This window comes from Eptesicus fuscus, chromosome 21 (genome assembly GCF_027574615.1).
Source record: "Eptesicus fuscus isolate TK198812 chromosome 21, DD_ASM_mEF_20220401, whole genome shotgun sequence".
NCBI classification, from domain to species: Eukaryota; Metazoa; Chordata; class Mammalia; order Chiroptera; family Vespertilionidae; genus Eptesicus; species Eptesicus fuscus.
This window is the reverse complement of record NC_072493.1, coordinates 37,135,986-37,153,555: the sequence shown is the minus strand read 5'-3', so window position 1 is coordinate 37,153,555 and position 17,570 is coordinate 37,135,986. Positions and strand designations below refer to the sequence as shown.

The 17,570-nt window shown below is 50.0% G+C and overlaps 1 protein-coding gene across 5 annotated transcripts in view; it reads left to right on the top strand.

Moving 5' to 3' along the window:
- Nucleotides 1-17,570, top strand: part of AKT2 (AKT serine/threonine kinase 2) — a 52,135-nt gene that overhangs the window by 11,452 nt on the left and 23,113 nt on the right. For 4 of the 5 annotated variants that reach the window (XM_054710754.1, XM_054710757.1, XM_008139592.3 and 1 more), the window contains exons 2-3: nucleotides 7,728-7,847; nucleotides 16,678-16,806. In XM_054710754.1, the coding sequence (XP_054566729.1) occupies nucleotides 7,802-7,847; nucleotides 16,678-16,806 (175 nt within the window). In that variant the 5' untranslated portion in view covers nucleotides 7,728-7,801. Of the gene's footprint in view, nucleotides 1-4,552; nucleotides 4,571-7,727; nucleotides 7,848-16,677; nucleotides 16,807-17,570 lie in introns of those variants that run through there. The other variant, XM_054710755.1, reaches the window with a different exon arrangement.

The following is a 17,570-nucleotide window of genomic DNA, read 5'->3' as shown; positions in this document are numbered from 1 at the left end:
ACTTAATGTGAATTAACTCATTTAATCCTCACAACAGCCTTGGCAGTGTGTACTATTATTATATCTAATATACAGATGAGGAAACTGAGGCAGAGAAAGGGGAAGTGATTTGTCCAAAGTCACACAGCCCAACCTCACAACTGAGGTTGAAATGCATTTGGTTCCTGAGGCCTCCCTGACTGCTGGACCTATTACTCTTCCTCTATTGGCTCTTGGGCACAATTCCTTCTCTGCATGTGATGGTTAAACATAGACTGTCTCTTGCCCCCCAGTCTGTGATACTGTTTCCCATAAGTTCCATTGTTGATCGTATAACTGCTTTTCTGAAAAGGATGCTTTAGATGAAATTTGTACATGAATTGTCAGATGCATGTCAATCTCAGTAATGTCAGCAGGTGAAAAAATGTGTGTCAGAGTTGAGGTGACATTTGTTTCAGAAAAGGGATCAGGTTGGATATTCTCTTGCTTGGTGGGCACACTGAATGCTGATGGTCAGTGTCAGCCCATCAAGTGGTTCTTGTGCATGAGATGCTATGTTGTGTTCTGTCAGTTGGACCCTCATTGAGGGCTGGGTACTGTGCTGAGCGATTTCCTTGAATGAGCCTTTGAAGGAGGTACTGCTCACAGCCCCATTACACAGAGGAGGAAACGGAGACTTGGGAAGGCTGTAAAGTCAGGGAGCAGGGACTTGAGTCTGAGTCTGCCTCACTCCAGAGGCCATGATGTGGTGCATTGTGGTGGGGAAGCCAGGCTGCCTGGGGTCCCATCCCAGCTCCATACATTCTGGTCCAGTGATGGGAGCAAGTCATTTCACATCTGTGACTTAGTTTTTCATTAAAATGGAGCTAATAGTATAAGTGTCTGCCAGGGGGTGGACACAGGGTTGCTGTGAGGGTGGAATTTGCATGTCCAAAGCACTAAGGTGTGCCTGGCATGTGGTAAATGCTATATGGGCATTCCCTCTTTTAGTAGTAACATCATACGAACCATTATGACAATACTAGACCCCTGTTGTGGACATTAGGTTGCTTCCAGGGTTTTACGAGTCCAGCAAGAATACTCTCAGAAGAGCAGTTCTCCAAAGGGGTGGCTTGACCCAGGGAGTATTTGGTATTGTCTGAAGACGTTTTTGATGGTCCCAGTTCAGGGGAGGGTGTGCTGTTGGCTTTAGCAAGCAGAGACCCGAGATGCTGCTAAACCTCCTGCCGTGCACAGAGCAGTCCCGCAGCCAGAATTACTCCGTTCCAAACAGTATTATTGCTGGGGTTGAGAAACACCTCTGTGCTCTGTCATAAGCATTTTCTGCAGAAGTTCCTCCAAGGACATGCGTGTTTTCCACATGATCAGTTTTGCTAAAGTGCTCTTATAAACACGGTAGCAGTTTGCGGAGCTGCGGATGGAGAGTGAGGGAGGGAGTCATTTCCCTCTGCCCACCGCGTGCCTTTCCTCCCCATTCCCGCAAGCAGATGCTGATCCTTGACGTTATTTCCTGAGCAAGTCCTCTGGGAGCTGCAGGTGAGGCGCAGATCGGAGGCAGGTGAAGGAGCTCCGGAGGGTATCCCAGCGCCAAGAAGGAGCTCTCACCCTTCTCTCGCAAGTGCCTGGAGACGCAGAGCCTCAGCCTCCTCTTCTGCCTCCCTCATCCCATCTGTCCTGCTGCCTGGTGTAGAAAGCAGGTCAGGAAGAGGAGGCGAGAGAAAAAGGATCTGACAAATGGCAAAGAAATGAATTTAACTTATTTTGAGCCTGTTCTGGGCACAGAGCTTTACTTGGTACACATTCATTCCACAAATATATATTACGTGGTCACTGTGTACCCTGCACTGTACTGTGCAAGGCTTTGAGATCCAGTGCTGCCCAAGGTAACCAGAGCTCCTGCCCTTGCCATGCTGACATCACAGTGGGGAGAGGTCGACAATAAACTGATACACTGGTAAACATGTACAACCACGTGAGTGACGATAAGCGCTTATGGAGAAAAATGAAGGTTAACGGGAGGCAGGATGGATGTACTTTTGTCTAAGGATGTTAGGAAGGCTTCTCAAAGTCAGTGGGCAGAGATTGAAGAAAGTGGGCCGGGGCTGTGGGGATGCCTGGAGAAGAACCTCCTGACAGGGACAGCAGGTGCGAGGGCCCAGAAGTAGGGGTGTGAGCAGGTACCACTGAAATGGAATGTGTTTGGAGAAGTAAAGGGGTGACAGTGCAGACCTCATAGGGTCCTGGGGCTCCTGTTAAGGACTTCGGCTTTTACGCTGGGCTACATGGGGACACCAGAGGGTTCGAGCAGAGGAGGGATGGGCTCTGACTCAGGTGGGCCCAGGGCCCCAGACTATAGGAGTGAGGACAGAAGCACTAGAGTTCATCTAGGCCTCACAACCGTACTGAGTGGCAGGAACCACCCAGCTAATTTTGCAGATGAGGAAACAGGTTTGGACGGACCCTTCCCAAGACTGCCAGCTAGGACACGGCCGTCATCCAGGGCCTCTCTCCGCTTGGCCCTGCATCACCATATGGAGCCTCTCGTGAATCTGACCCCCAGCGCTGTGAGATACAGCTTCTGCAGGAGCTACAGTTTGGATACCATTAAGAAATAAGACAGATGGAAGTAAAAATGTCTTAAAGAAATTTTAAAATAATTAATTATACAGTGTTTGAGACCAAATGATAGAGTAAGTGAGTGATACCCAGGTACTCAGTGACTGCTTTAAAAAATAAAACCTGCCCAGCCAGTGTTGCTCAGTGGTTGAGCGTCAAGCTATGAACCAGGATGTCTCGATTTGGTTCCAGGCCAGGGCACATGCCTGGGCTGCGGGCTCGGTCCCCAGTGGGGTGTGCAGGGGGCAGCCCATCAGTGATTCTCTTTCACCATTGATGTTTGTCTCTCTCCCTTTCTCTCTGAAATCAATAAAAAAAATAAAAATAAAAAAATAAAACCTGCCAGTGCAGTCAGAACCCCCTGTTCATTCCCTCCTCCTCCCTGCTCAGAGCTGATCATAGAGTACGGTGAGTCTCGTTCCCATTCAGCTTTCTTCTGTGCAAAGTTAAATGTACTCCCTAAAACTCCAGCACTCCCCCCCCCCCACCTTTTCTGGGCTTCCCTGTTCCCTCCTGGGGTGCCTGTCCCTCCTCCAGCAGGGTCTGGGTCGTTATACAGATGGGTGCACTGTGGTGCACTTGCCTACAACCACATAGCCTAAAAGCTGCAGAGCCTGGGGTTGAAATTTGGACCCTCGACTCCAGATTCCTCCTCCTCACTCATTGGTGATCCAGCCTTCTTGAGGGGAAAATCCAGGCAGACCAGCCTTGGAGTCAGGGGAGTCCTGGAAGCCAGGAGGCCCACTTCTGGCTCCCCTGTATCTTCTGGATCCCCAAGGAAATACAGAAAAATATGTTAAATGCATTTTATCCGGTATGGTATAACAAGTGACTGCAAAGCAGAGCCTGGTGTGATCACCACAGAACATCGGCAGCTCCCAGAAATAGCGCCCCCTCGCAGTTACTCCCAAATCTCACCGCTCTCCTGACTTGTGGATATTTGTTCTTGATTTTCTTTCTGCCTAGTTCACAAGCTAGAAAGGCATCGCTAGTTTACATCGCCTGTTCTGCACTTGCATGAATGCACCCTTACTTGGTGTGTTATTTTGTGTCTGGCTTCTGTCATTCAGCATCATTCTTACACTTCATCCCTGTTGTATGTGTCAGTAGTTTGGTCCTTTTTATTGTTGTATGAATTTACCTCGGTTTGTTTATCCACTCTTTTGTGGTGGACACCCAATCTGTTCCCAGTTTTGGGGTCACTGTATGCTGCTAGGAACATGCTAGTGCATGGTTTTTGGTAAACAAATACACTATCTCTATTGGGGGCTGTGACTTGCTGGGTTATGGTGTAGGCATGTGTTGAGTTTTAGTTCTTACTGAAAAGCAGTTTTCCATAGTGGCTGACCCTGTGATACTCCGACTAGCAGCTATTCCTTACCATGGCTGTCGCCCTCCTGGTGAGTGGGTTTAACTTGCGTTTCCCGGTAACGAATGAGATGGAGCGTTCCTGGGTTGTGCGGTGTCCCTTCCTGTGAGGTGCCCTTGTTCTTTTCACCCAGGTGGTTCTCTAGCTGACAGCTACTGCTCTGGCCCAGGCTTCCGCAGACTCAGATCCCGACAGCCCCGGGAGCAGCAGGGAGTGGGGATGGGGCCATGCAGGTGCTCCCCGCTGCGGGGCATGCTGCTTTCAAGTCATTGGCCGGGGCAGGCCCCTGTGTGCGGACGCTTGGCCTCCGGAGGCTGGTCGCTGACCTCCATCGCAGCTCCCAGGGAGCAGGCCACCCTCTTGGCTGAGGTGCCTGGTGTTTCATCATCACAGGACTGCGTCACAGACACCTCCGCTGAGGCGCCACCCTCAGTGGGAGGACAGGGCAGGATCCAGGCGGGACGACTAGGGATCTTCCAGTTCCTCCCCCTGCCCTAGCCCAAGCTACTGCCGGCTCTTAGTCGCTGAAATGAGAAAGTAAAAAGTGACTCTGGTGTGCCGAGCATGGGCCAGGGCCTCCACCACTGCTTAGCTGGGAGACCCAAGGTAACCGGCTTTCCCTCTCTGTGCCTCTGCCTGCCCTAGGTGTGGTCATTGCCTCTCTGGTGGGGTGGTTGGGAGCGTTTAAGAGAGACTCCATGGGAACGCTGTCACCCTGCTCACAGCCACGCAGCTGGCAGTGACTCCCGGACTCTGCAACCCTGACCACTCCAGGTCACACGTGGCTGCCTTCACTTCTCTTTCCGATCATGGCAGCCATGTGTTCGGGGGTTCTCGGGGGCTCGGCTGCGTGCGGGCTGAACCTTTGTACACACTGGGTGCGTCAGTGCTGAATCATGGAGGCTCCTTGAGGTGAAGTTGCTGGGTTGGGAAGGGGAGGGGAGAGGAGTGCTGAGATTGGACACCAGGCCCTGTCCTTTCCTCCCACATCACCCTTCCTTTGGACTCTGGGTCCATCCCAGCCCTTTGGGAACTATTCCAAACTGAACTCCCTCCTGGGGAAGTGCAATATTGGCCCCTGTGTTGGGGAGGAATTCCCTGAGTTCCCACCACAGCTGCCAGGCCCTAAGTCTTCTCCCACGCACCTCTCCTGGCTTCCCACCCCGTAGCCACGTGGACCCCTCGGCAGTTCTCCATGCTCACCAAGCTCCTTCCTGCTTCAGGGGCTTTGCACTTGCTGTTCCCCTGCCTGACATTCTTTTCCCTACATATGAGGACTCCCGCCTGCTCACATGTCCCCCACAGCATGTGGCTAACATAGCGCCTTTCCCTGCCATCCTTTTCTCTTGCTTTAAATTTATTCTCCGCGGGGTCCCCACCACCTGCCATTGTTATGTGTCTGCTTCCCCCACTGAAATGTGCGCTTCATGGAGGCAGGGACTACGTCTTAGTGATGCTCTATGTCTGGCACCCAGGATAGTCTCTAGAGCTTAGGCCACCCTCAAACAACTTGGTGGCATGGTTAGACTGTGGAAGTGGTACTGTGGCTGTGTCTGGTCCTGGGCTGGGGGAGGGGGTCTACTGGGGAGACTTGGATTCATTCATTGTGTACTCAGTAGTTGCCAGACGTTGTGCTGGCTCACTGTGTGAGCCCAGTAGGCGTGGGGAGAATTGGTTGAGGAAGTGCACAGAGAGCACCCAGTGAAGCTTCTGAGGTCAGGAAGGCTTTTTGGAGGAGGAATTGGTTCAGCCGAGACCTCGAGGAGGGAGAACTCACCAAGGTGTGGGGGATGGAAGCCAGGGAAGGGCCTAAGTGACAAGCAGGCAGAGAGTGGGATGGGGGAAGAGGGATTGGGGAGGTGGTGCCAGCTGTAATCATTGTCATGGCCGTTAGCCTTCACTGAGGGCTTTCTAGGTGCCTCTTGGCTCACAGGGCGAGAAGGCCGGATTTAGATGGAATGTAGGGGCTGAGTGCAGAGGTCCAGAAGCCAGGGAGAAGGCTGGTAGGGGAGAGGAGAGGAGGTGATGGGAGGGGAGGGAAGGCGGGGCCCCGTGGGAGAAGTGGTTAGGAAGCTGGTGGCTGGGCAGTGGGGCCCACCCTGGTCAGCAGGGTAGGAGACAGTGGAGTACAGGCGGGCGGAGGCCGGGTCCTGAAGGGCCTTGAATCCCAAGCCTAGGAACTTGTCTCTTTCCCGAGGCCAGTGGGAAGCCATGGGAGGGTTTTGAGTAGGGGAAGGACAGGGTTAGGTTTGAGGGTCCTACTAGTTGTGGAATGAGGGACGGATGGAAGGGGAGGAGTCTAGGGAGCAGGTATAGCGGGACCCTGCTGGGAAAGGATAGCGCTGGACCTGAGCCAGACCCAGGGAGGGCTGGGTGGAGAAACTGGCCACATTAGTGAGTAAAACAGACTGGTGGGATGTTTAGGATTGAAGGCCTGACAGTCCTGGGTATTGGGTTCATGGGGTGTGAGTCCTTTGGGGTGCCTGTCATGCCTGCTGGTGAGGGGAGCCCCTGTTGCTGTTTCTGGCCCTGCCTTTGCAGGTTGGAGTTCAGAACAGGATTTCTCAGCCCGCTGTTTACTTCCCCGTCACTGTTCATCTTGTCTTCCCCCTGCTTCCTGCCACTTACCTTCTTCCCTCTGCCCGGCCCGGCAGTCTGCCACGGTCACATGCCAGGCAGTCGTGTGTCCGGCCCACCAGCTCCCCTGGGGCACGGGAGAAAGCTGATGCCCACAGTGTCCCTAGAGCCAGCTGCCACTTCTCTGGGGGCCACCGTAGCTCCTGACCTGCTGTCCGCAAATAACCCTAGGCCAGGAAAGGCGAAAAGGCGCCTTGGGCTCATGGCTGCTATCCAGGCCTGCGGCTCCAGGTAGGGGCCCAGCTGGTGGTTGCCTCCCGCCCTTCTCCCCTCCACCCGCCCGCCTGGGAACCTGAGACAGAATCAGCAGCCTCGGCGTCTGTCAGTCTATCAGCTGCTGGTCCCTGAGGACAGAAAGGGAGGTCTTGGGGAAGGGACCAGGGCCTTGATCAAGCCCCCAGGACTGGCTTCTGGGCCCCAGACAAGTGTCTGCACAGTAGGTTGCTTTCCTGGAGCACCTGATGCCCTCTTTTTTTTTTTTTTTTAAATAGGGACAGGGAGGGACCTGAGGCTGCGAGCGACATGGGGTGGCCTGTCGCGGGGGAGTGGGAGTACTTAGTTTGCTAAAGATGGCAGGTTGTTGGCCTGGCTTGGAAAGGAGAGTGAGTGAGAGTGTGTGTGTGCTGGGGGGTGGCAGGCAGATGCTTTTGGCTTTGAGCACTCCCTCAGGTGTCCAGGGCTGTCTGATTCATCCAGGTTCCCTCAGTGTTGGGGCTTGGGAGTGATGCTGGGGGCGGGGCCAGAGCTCCCTTACCACCATCCCAGCCTGGAGTGAGGGTGGGTGGGTGGGCTGCCTCTGCTCAGAGTGGGTGTTGTGGGTGTTGAGCACAGGGTCTGGCCTGCACATAGGCAGGGAGCTCTGATCCCTGCAGAGTAGGACTCTGTGGCCAGGGTTGTGTCCTTACTACCCCCCCCCCCAGATTGGGGTCCCTGGGGACACAGCCATATCCCCCCTCCCCCACTCCCATCCACTGGGTCCCAGGAGCAGGGCTCTCCCACTCTCACTGGCTTCACCACGTGCAGAACAAACAGCATCCACAGGGGCCTCAGAGCCTGGAGGTCCCCAGGGAAGGGGTTGGGGCCCAATCTCCCTCCAACTATGATGAGTTTCTCTCTTGTCTTGCAGATTGTGCTCTGTTCCTGCATGTCCTGCTGCCCTGAACTGTCCTGAGCTCGGTGACAGCGTGTCACGCTGCCACCATGAACGAGGTGTCCGTCATCAAAGAAGGCTGGCTCCACAAGCGTGGTAAGGGGCTGCTTGTGCCTGTGGGATTGTGCATCTCTCTCTCTCTCTCTCTCTCTCTCTCCCTCTCTCCCCCCCCCCATCTCCCCACCTCCAATCTCCATCTCCCTTTTCCTCTCCATCTCCCTCTCTTCCTGGCAGCTGATGTTGTGAGAAGCAGAGATGCAGGGTCTTCACAGCCCCCCAGAGCCAGCATCCCGGCCAGTAGCTCTTTACCACCCATTTCGTGAAATCCTTCAGCAGCAGTCTGGGCAGGGGAGCTGTGGCTCTGCCTGGGCCAAGTCTCCAGGTCTACCTAGATACTCTGCATGAGCCCACAGGCCAAGCCTTGAGCTCTGCTTCTGCACTAGTGATTTCATTCATAGCCCCATTTTATAGGTAAAGAAACTGAGGCTCAGAGAAGGGAAGTCACTTAATTGAAGTAACACACTCATTCAGCAAATACTCATCGAATGTGTGGGGTATGCCAGGGTGTTCCAGGCTCTGGGGACAGTGTGGTGGCCTTAGGGAGTTTCCATCCCATTGGGAGGTGGAGACAAACAAATATGCAGACATGTGATGGTAGTGGTGATAAGTACTGTTGTGAAAATAGGAACTCTGAGAGGGAAGGGGCTGGAGAGAGATGGGTGGTCAGGGGAAGTCGTCCAGAGGAGATGAACAGAGGCTGGAGCAGGTAAGGGAGCCGGGTAAGGGTGACAGCAAGGACAAAGGTGGAAGTGTGGCTGGAGCAGAGAGTGAGGGAGGGAGAGCAGGAGGAAGTGGCACAATGGAACTCTCTAGGTGATTGGAAGCCGAGGAGGTTGTGAATCGTGGTGTGACCTGATCTGGTTGTACTGGTGAGCAGCCAAGCCAGAGAACTGAAGTTATTTACTGGGTAAAGACTAAGAGACTAGACCCCTAGATCCCGGGCTGCCTGTCCACAAAACTGTGGCACTTACCAGCTCTGCTGCTGCGTGCAGCTGGGAAGAAGCAGTGCTGAGAGCTGGCTTGTCCAGACTGAGGAGAAGGAGGCAGGCTGTCCTCCCTTCCTGGATCTTCCTCTAGGGAGGGAGGGTTTCAGGCCTGCTGATAGCTGCTCTTTGTGTACTTTCATTCATTCAGCAGACATTTATTGAGCAGCTGCCGTGCTCCAGGCACGTATCTAGGCACTGGGTATATAGCAGTGAGCCAAACAGGCAAATCCCCGTCTTCATGTTCATGTCTTACATCTAATGGGGAGGGCAGTGGCACTGGAGTAGGCATCTGTGTCCACTGGTGGTAAGTGCCATGGAGAAAAACCAAGCAACATGTAAAGGAGGGGCTGTGAACACTGTCATAAATGGGGTGTCCAGAGAGAGCCTCGCTGAGAGTGGGCCTTTTGAATAAAGAGCTGAGGGAGGCAAGGGAGTGAACCCCATGGCTAACTGAGGCAAGAGCATGAGGGTGCAGGGGACAGCCCGTGAGTGGAGAGGGGAGTGGACCGGCATGTTTGAAGAGGGCAGGGAGGCTGATGGGGCTGGCCTTTAGGGAATAGGGAGTAATGCCCACCCCTCCTGCCCTATCCCAGGCTGCAGACCGCAGTGATGAGGGGCAGAGGCAGTTCCCCAGGGCCAGGCCTTCCCCATCAGACTGAGCAGGGGAGAGCTATTCCTCTTGCCCTCAAAAGACAGGGGTGTCATTCAGGACATGTCAGTCTACCTCTCAGATTGGGCCTTGTGTTTGGGGCCATCGATGGAACTTTCTGAACCTGGGCAGATGTCAGGGTTCTAACCCTGGCTCTGCCACTTCCGCTTGGTGTGACTGTGAGTAAGCTGTCACCTCTGAGCCTTGGTTGCACATTTGTAAAACGGGTTAACAATGCAGGCCTCTGACGCTGTGAGCTCCTTGAGGGCAGGGGTTTGATCCAGCTTGTTTGCTGCGGTAGCCCCAGTGCCTAGAAAAGACATGGCATGCAGTAGGTGCTCAGTAACTGATTGTTGAATGAATGGTTGAGATTGTGTGTGTGTGGGTGGGGGGTGGGGTGCGGTGAGGGGGACACCATTGTGGTCTGTGGGCCAGAGTCTCATGCTCCTGATTTTCCCAAGGCCCATGGGTGTGGGCTAGGGTATGGGTGCCCTGGAGGTGGCTGGAGGACTGTGCAGGGGGAGGGAGAGGGGGTTGTCTCTAGTCCAGGTCTGCTGATAGCAGTAAGTGGACCTCAGCCCCTCTCAGGCCTTCACTGTCTTCGTTTGTGCTGCAGGGAGGCCAGATGAGCTGTTGAGATGGCCTACCTGGGACACACTTGCCTTGGGTTTGCACCACACTCATATAATTCACTCCTGGGCTTCTGAGCAGCAGCTGGCAGAGATGTGCAAGGCAAGGTGGCTTCTGCTGACTGCAACTGTTTTGGCACCTGCACCATCCCACCCCTGGTGGTTACAATAATAGCAGTCCCAGTTTACTTTGTGCCCATTCTGTGCCAGGCATGGGCTGTGCTGTAGGCAAGCTTGATTTTGTTGCATTTTCTTAGCTGCCTGTGAGGCAGGCTTCTTACCAGGACGCTGAGACTAAGCAGGAAGACCGACTCTGGAGGTTTCATTGAGAAGATGGCAGCGCTGCGTCCTCTGACTTTGAACCAGTGCTTTCAAGGCCTGACCCACAGGCTGCTTCTTGCCTAGCAAGGTCTGTTCAAGGAATGGGTGAAGTGAGAGCAAGAGCACTGTTATTGCAGTGACACATGCTATGTGCTGGTCTCCTTTCCACCGGGCCTGGTCCTGTCTGCCAGTTTAGAGGCAGACAGTGTTGTGGTCAGGAGCATGGACAAAGCAAACCCTGGCTCCATCCTAGCTATTCTGGTCAACAGCTATGAGCCTTGGGCAAGTAATGGAACCTCTCTGTGCCTCAGTTTCCTCATTTGTAAACTGGGATTGTTGTGGGAATGTTCTTTTCTTTCCTTCTAGGTTTCTTTTGTCTTCTTAGCTTGTTCTTAGCATAAAACACTATAGGTGAGTGCCTGGATCATAAGCTCACCCCCAAACTAGTTTCAGATCAAGAAATAGAACAAGACAGTCTCCAGAAGCCCCTGCCACTCCCAAGCGGTAACTCTCCTAATTTCCAATAGCATAAGTGAGGTTTTCGAGTTTTGTTTTTGTTTTTTTTTAATTGAGGTGAAATTTACATAACACAAAATTAACTATTTTGAAGTGTACAATTCAGTGGCCTTTAGTACATTCACAGTGTTGTGTAACCGCTACCTCCGTCTAGTTCCAAAACATTTTCATCACCCTAAAAGAAAGCCCTGTACTCATTAAGCACTCAGTTCCCATTCCCCCTCCGACCCCTGGCAGCCACCAGTTTGTTTTCTGTCTTTATGGATTTACTTATTCTGGATATTTCATGTAAATGAATCATACAATTGGTGGCCTTTTGTGTCTGGCGTTTTTCACTTAGCATAATGTTTTTGAGGTTCATCCATGCTGTAGCATGGATCAGTATTTCATTCCTTTTTATGTCCAAATAATATTCCATTGTACAAATATATAGCATTTTGTTTATCCATATGTCTGTTGATGGACATTTGAGTTATTTCTGCCTTTTGGCTACAGTACTGCAGTGAATATTTGTGTATAAGTATTTGAGTACTTGTTTTCAGTTCTTTGGGGTATACACCTAGGAATGGAATTGCTGGGTCATATATTCTATATTTATAATCCATATTTATGTAAATTACACAAATTAGATCTAATATCCTATATTTATATACTAAAAGTCTATACAATTAGATAACATGTAGTTGTAAATAATCTGGGTTATATATTTATAATCTTCAGTGTATTCTATATTTAACTTTTAGAAGAAGTGCCAAACTTTTCCATATGGCTGCACCATTTTACATTTCCACCAGATTTGAGTTTCTCCACATCTTCACCAACATTGTTCTTTTTCTTTTCTTTTTTTAATTGCAGCCATCCTAGTGGGTGTGAAGAGTTATCTCATGGTTTCGATTTGCATTTCCCTAATGACTAATGATGTTGAGCATCTTTGCTGTGCTTGTTGCCCATTTTTATCTCTTTGGAGAACTGTCTAGTCAAGTTCTTTGCCCATTGTATAATCAGGCTATTTGTCTTTTTGTTGTTGAGTTATAAGAATTCTTTATGTATTCTAGATACTAAACTCTTATCAGATATATGATTTGCAAATATTTTTGCCCATTTTTTGTCCTTTTAGTTTCTTGATATTGTTCTTTGCATAAAAGTTTTTAATTTCAGTGAGTCTACTTTATTTTTTCTTTGGTTGCTTGTATTTTGGATGTCATATCTAAAAATCCATTGTCAAATCCAGGGCCAAGAAGATAAAAAAAAAAATTTTTATAGCCCTGCAAGTGTGGCTCAGTTGGTTAGAGTGTTGTCCCATGAAGCAAAGGGTCACAGGTTCGATACCCAGGTTGTGGGTGGGTTCTATCCCTGGTAGGGGAGGCAACTAGACAGCTGGTGGATGCTTTTCACATTGATGTTTCTCCTTCCCCTGCCCCTTCCCGCTCTCCCTTCCTCTCTCTAGAGTCAATGAAGAACATATCCTCAGGTGAGAATTAAAAAAAAAAATTATTGATTTTTTTTTTTTTTTTGAGAGAGAACCAAAGGGAGAGAGAGATTGAGGGGGAGAGGAACATTGATTTGTTGTTCCACTTACTGATGCATTCATTGGTTGATTCTTGTATGTGCCCTGACTGGAAAACAAACCCTCAACTTTGGCGTATCAGGACAACACTCTTACCCACTTAGCTACCCAGCCAGGTCCAAGGTCAAGAAGATCTACCCCAATGTATTCTTCTAAGAGTTTTATAGTTTTAATTCTTATATTTAAGTAGATCCTTTTGAGTTAATTTTTGTATCTGTGATATGGTGTGAGGTAAGCATCCAACTCTAGTTTTGTTTTTTGTTTTTTGCATGTGAATATTCAGTTGTCCCAGTACCATTTATTCAATGGTCTTAAGACTCCTGTTGAAAATCAGTTGACCATGGTTGTTTTTTGTTGTTGTTTGTTTGTTTTTGACAATTCTATTCCATTGGTCTAGGTCAATCTTTATGCTACATTGATTCAATTACTGTGGCTTTGTAGTGAAATCAGGAAGTATGAGTACTTTTACTTTGTTGTTCTTTTTCAATATTGTTTGGCTATTTGGGGTCCCTTGCCATGTGAATTTGAATTCCATGTAAATTTGAGGATTGGCTTTTCAATTTCTGCAGAAAAGGATGTTGAAATTTTGTTAGGGGATGTGCTGACTCTAGATCACTTTGGTAGTGTTTTCATTTTAAATATATCAAATCTTTCAATCTGTGAACACAAGATGTCTTTGAATTATTTAGGTATATCATTTCTTTCAGCAATGTTTTGTAGTTTTTAATGCATAAATCTTTTACCTCCTTATGCTATTGTAAGTGGAATTGTTGTCTTAATCTTTTTTGGGTTGTTTACTGCTGGTATATAGAACCACAACTGATTAGCCTGTTCTTTTGCTGAATTTGTTTATTAGCTCTAGTAATTGTTTTGTGGATTCTTTGTGATTTTCTAAATATATAGGATCATGCCATCTATACTAATAAAAGGGTAATATTGCTAATTAGACCAGGAGACCTTCCGGGAGACCTTCCGGACAACCTTCCAGACAAAGCCATGGTGGCAGGGCCGAGGCAGAGGCAGTTAGGGGTGATCAGGTCAGAAGCAGATGGCAGTTGGGGGTGATCAGGCCGGTGGGGCGGGGGCAGTTGGGGGTGAGCAGGCCGGCAGGGGGGTCAGTTGGGGACTAGCAGGCCGGTGGGGGGGGGCAGTTGGGGGCGAGAAGGCCAGTGCGGGGGGCAGTTGGGGGTGAGCAGGCTGGCAGGCAGAGTGGTTAGGGGTGATCAGGCAGGCAGACAGGTGAGTGGTTAGGAGCCAGCGGTCTCGGATTGCGAGAGGGTGGGATCGGGCCTAAACCGGTAGTCGGACATCCCCCTAGGGGTCCCAGATTGGAGAGGGTGCAGGCCGGGCTGAGGGACACCCCTCCACCCCCGTGCATGAATTTCGTGCACCAGGCCACTAGTCCTATATAATAAAAGCCCAATATGCTAAGTATTTGGTCAACTGGTCGGCCATTCAACCAATCGACATGCACTGACCACCAGGGGGCAGACAGTCGACTGGTCGGCCAGTTGCTATGATGTGCACTGACCACCAGGGGGCAGACACTCCGATTGGTAGGTTAGCTTGCTGCTGAGGTCCGGCTGATCGGGACTGAGTGAGATGAGCCGGACACGCCCTGGAGCCCTCCTGAGGTCCCTCCAAGGCAGGCCAACGTTCTGCGTCCCTCCTCAGCCCCAATCGTGCACCGGTGGGGTCCCTAGGCCTGGCCTGCACCCTCTTGCAATCCAGGACCCCTCAGGGGATGTTGGAGAGCCCCGATCCCACATGCCAGGCCGAGGGATCCCACTGGTGCACAAATTCGTGCACCGGGCCTCTAGTCTTCAAATAAAGATAGTTATATTTATTCTTTCACATTGGATGCCTTTTATCGTTTTATTTTTCTCTGACTAAAACATCCAATAACATGTTTAATACCAGTGGTGAAAGTGGACATCCTTGTCTTGTTCCTGATCTTAGGGGAAGCTTTCGGTCTTTTCATCACTGAGTATGATGTTAGCTGCGGGTGTTTCACAGATCCTCTCTATCATGTGGAGGAACTTCCCTTCCATTCCTCGTTTGCTGAGTATTTTTATTATGAAAGGTTGTAGGATTTTGTCAAATGCTATTTCTGCCTCAATCGAAATGATCATGTGTCTTTTTTCCTTCATTCTATTAATGTGTATTAAATTGATTGATTTTCATATATTGAACCACCCTTGCATTTCTGGGATAAAACCCGCTTGGTCATGGTGCGTAATCCTTTTAAATTGTGGTTAAACTTGGAGTTTTGCTAGTTTTTGAACTTTATGTACATGAAATCATTTAGTATCTAAATTTGAAAGAATTTAGTAAGTTAAAACCTGTAAGATATACTTAGGACAGTATGTGGCACAAAGTACCAATATAATGTTTATATCATCATCAGTGTCATTTAATGGATAGCCCCTTAAGAGGAAATAAAGATTCAGAAGTGAAGTGACTTAACTGGCGGCCGCACAGCAAATATAAGCCAGATCCCCACCCTGCCATCCTATTTCACATGTGCCATGTGAGTTGAGGGCTTGGCACACTCTTTGCAAAGTAAGCTGATGATAAGAGCATTTATTGAGTGCCTGCGGTGTGTGCTGAGCCCTAAGCTGGAGGCTTTATGCTGGTGATTGCATAGTTTTTAACAGTTTCAGGTAGAATTTACATACTATACAATTCAGCCTTTTATTTATTTATTTAAAAATATACTTGTATTGATTTCAGAAAGCAAGAGAGTGAGAGAGAGATAGAAACATCAATGATGAGAGAGAATCATTGATCTGCTGCCTCCTGCACACCCCAGACTGGGGATCGAGCCCACAACCTGGGAATGTGCCCTGCCCGGGAATTGAACCGTGACCTCCTGGTTCATAGGTTGATGTTCAACCACTGAGCCATGCCAGCCGGGTGCAGTTCAGCCTTTTAAACTGTACAGTTCAGTGGCTTTTAGTATTCAGAGTGTGCAACCATCTCCACAATTAATATTAACACATTTTATTACCGTGCTCCTGCCTGCTTTCCTGTCCTCCCTCCTCCCACCCACGTGCCTCTTGTGAGGCTGTCATACCCTGCTGTTCATGTCTATGGCTTTGCCTAATCTGGACATTTTGTGTAAATATGCTAATCTAATCTGTGGTTCTTTTAGTTACGGTTCATCTGTGTTATAGCGTGTGTTCATATTTTGTTTCTTTTTATGATTGAATAGTATTATAGTATGTGGATATGCCATGTTTTGTTTATCCATTCATTAGTTGATGGACTTTTAGGTTGTTTTCACTTTTTACTATTATGAATAATGTTGCTATGGACATTTATGTACAAGTTTTGTTTCACCATCTCTATTTTTTGAGGACTTAAATAACATTTTATTTTATTGAAAAGTTTTTATTTATTTTATTGACACATAATTGACTTACACTATCCTATTTGTTTCAGTTGTACATCAGGGATTTGATATTTACATACATTATGAAATGATCCCCATGATAAGTCTAGTTACCATGTCACCTTACAAAGTAATTACAATATTTATTGACTGTATCTCCTATGCTGTACTTTATATCCCCATGATTTATTTATTTTATAACTGGAAGTTTGTGCCTCTTAATTTCCTTCATCTATTTCGCAGCCCATCTCATTTTCTTCAGCAGACTTGTGAGGAGTGGGTTCTTGATGCGCACACGGACACACATATATACACGGGGTGCTTGGATAGTCACGGTTAGAACAAATAGAAGAGGCCAAGGGACACTTGGAGGGCACAGCAACAGCTATACCCGGCCTGGCACAGTGTTGTGACATTTGATCCATCTGCACGGCTGTACTGGTGAATACCAGCCCATGGGATTTGGCCTTACAGGGCCACAGGGCATGTGTGTTTGGAAGCTTGGGCCTCTCCTGGGATTGGGCCACGTGCTGGCAAGGGTGGCTTGCTGCTGGCCACACGCTGAGGCAGCTGGTGACCTGGGCCACTGCAGCAGGCACCTTCCTGCCAGGCATGACCTCTTAATCACTGGGCCCAGCCCGGCACCAGCCTTCATCAGCAGGGGCTCCCTCAAGGGTTTCTCTTGGAGAGGCACTCTCCTGCCTACCCTCATCCACCCTCCTCCCACCCAGGCGCCCCTTGTGAGGCGCTGTTACACCGGGCTGTCTGCCCTGACCTCTCTCCCTCTCCTCTACCTTTGCTCAGGTGAATACATCAAGACGTGGAGGCCCCGGTACTTCCTGCTGAAGAGTGATGGTTCCTTCATTGGCTATAAGGAGCGGCCCGAGGCCCCTGACCAGACCCTGCCCCCTTTAAACAACTTCTCCGTTGCGGGTACGTCTTAGGGCAAGTGGGTGGGCCAGAGTTTGGGTGCTCCAAGGAGGACTGGCTGGTCTTGCGGGCACATGGGGATCGGCTGTTCTTGGACCGTTTGCCCTATTCTTCCCCTTCCCCTGCTCCTCCTGTGTGTCAGTTGGGTGAGGTAAAGTGGGAAGAGGGAAGAACCAGACATTTTCCCCAGCCTCGCCCCCAGGCAGCACTGCCTCTGTGGTTCTAGCTGCTGCTGGCCAGGCCCTGGGGTCTGGCTGGGATCACGAGCCTCTGCATTCTGGTAATAGCCTGTTTCTCTGTCCCTCTAAACTAGAGGCATCCATGGCCGCCCTTTCAGCTGACCGCAGGGCTAACGCCGCATCCTCCATCCCCTCTGTGGTATCCGAAGTGATGCCTACCAGCTGGACCCTGGCCAGTGGAAGCTTGGCAGGCCCAAAGCCCTTGTCCTGCCTCCATCTCTCTGCCCCCACCCCCCGCTTCCTTCCTTCCCTGCTGACCTGATTGGTTACCACATCCTAAGCACATTTCAAAGACACCCCATCTCCACTGTCACTCCTTAGCACAGACCACCATTCTTTCCCACCTAGTTCCTGCTCCAGCCTCTTGTCAAGTCTCACCCTACCCACTGTCTCTGGAACCCAGTCCTGGTCCCCTCTGTCCTGCTTAAGCCTTGTCCTGGTTGTTTTCCCCGTATGCTGGTGACTCTGACATGGCTGCTGCCAGTCCTGGCTTCTCACCTGAACTCCAGCCTGTCTTGAGCAGCTTCC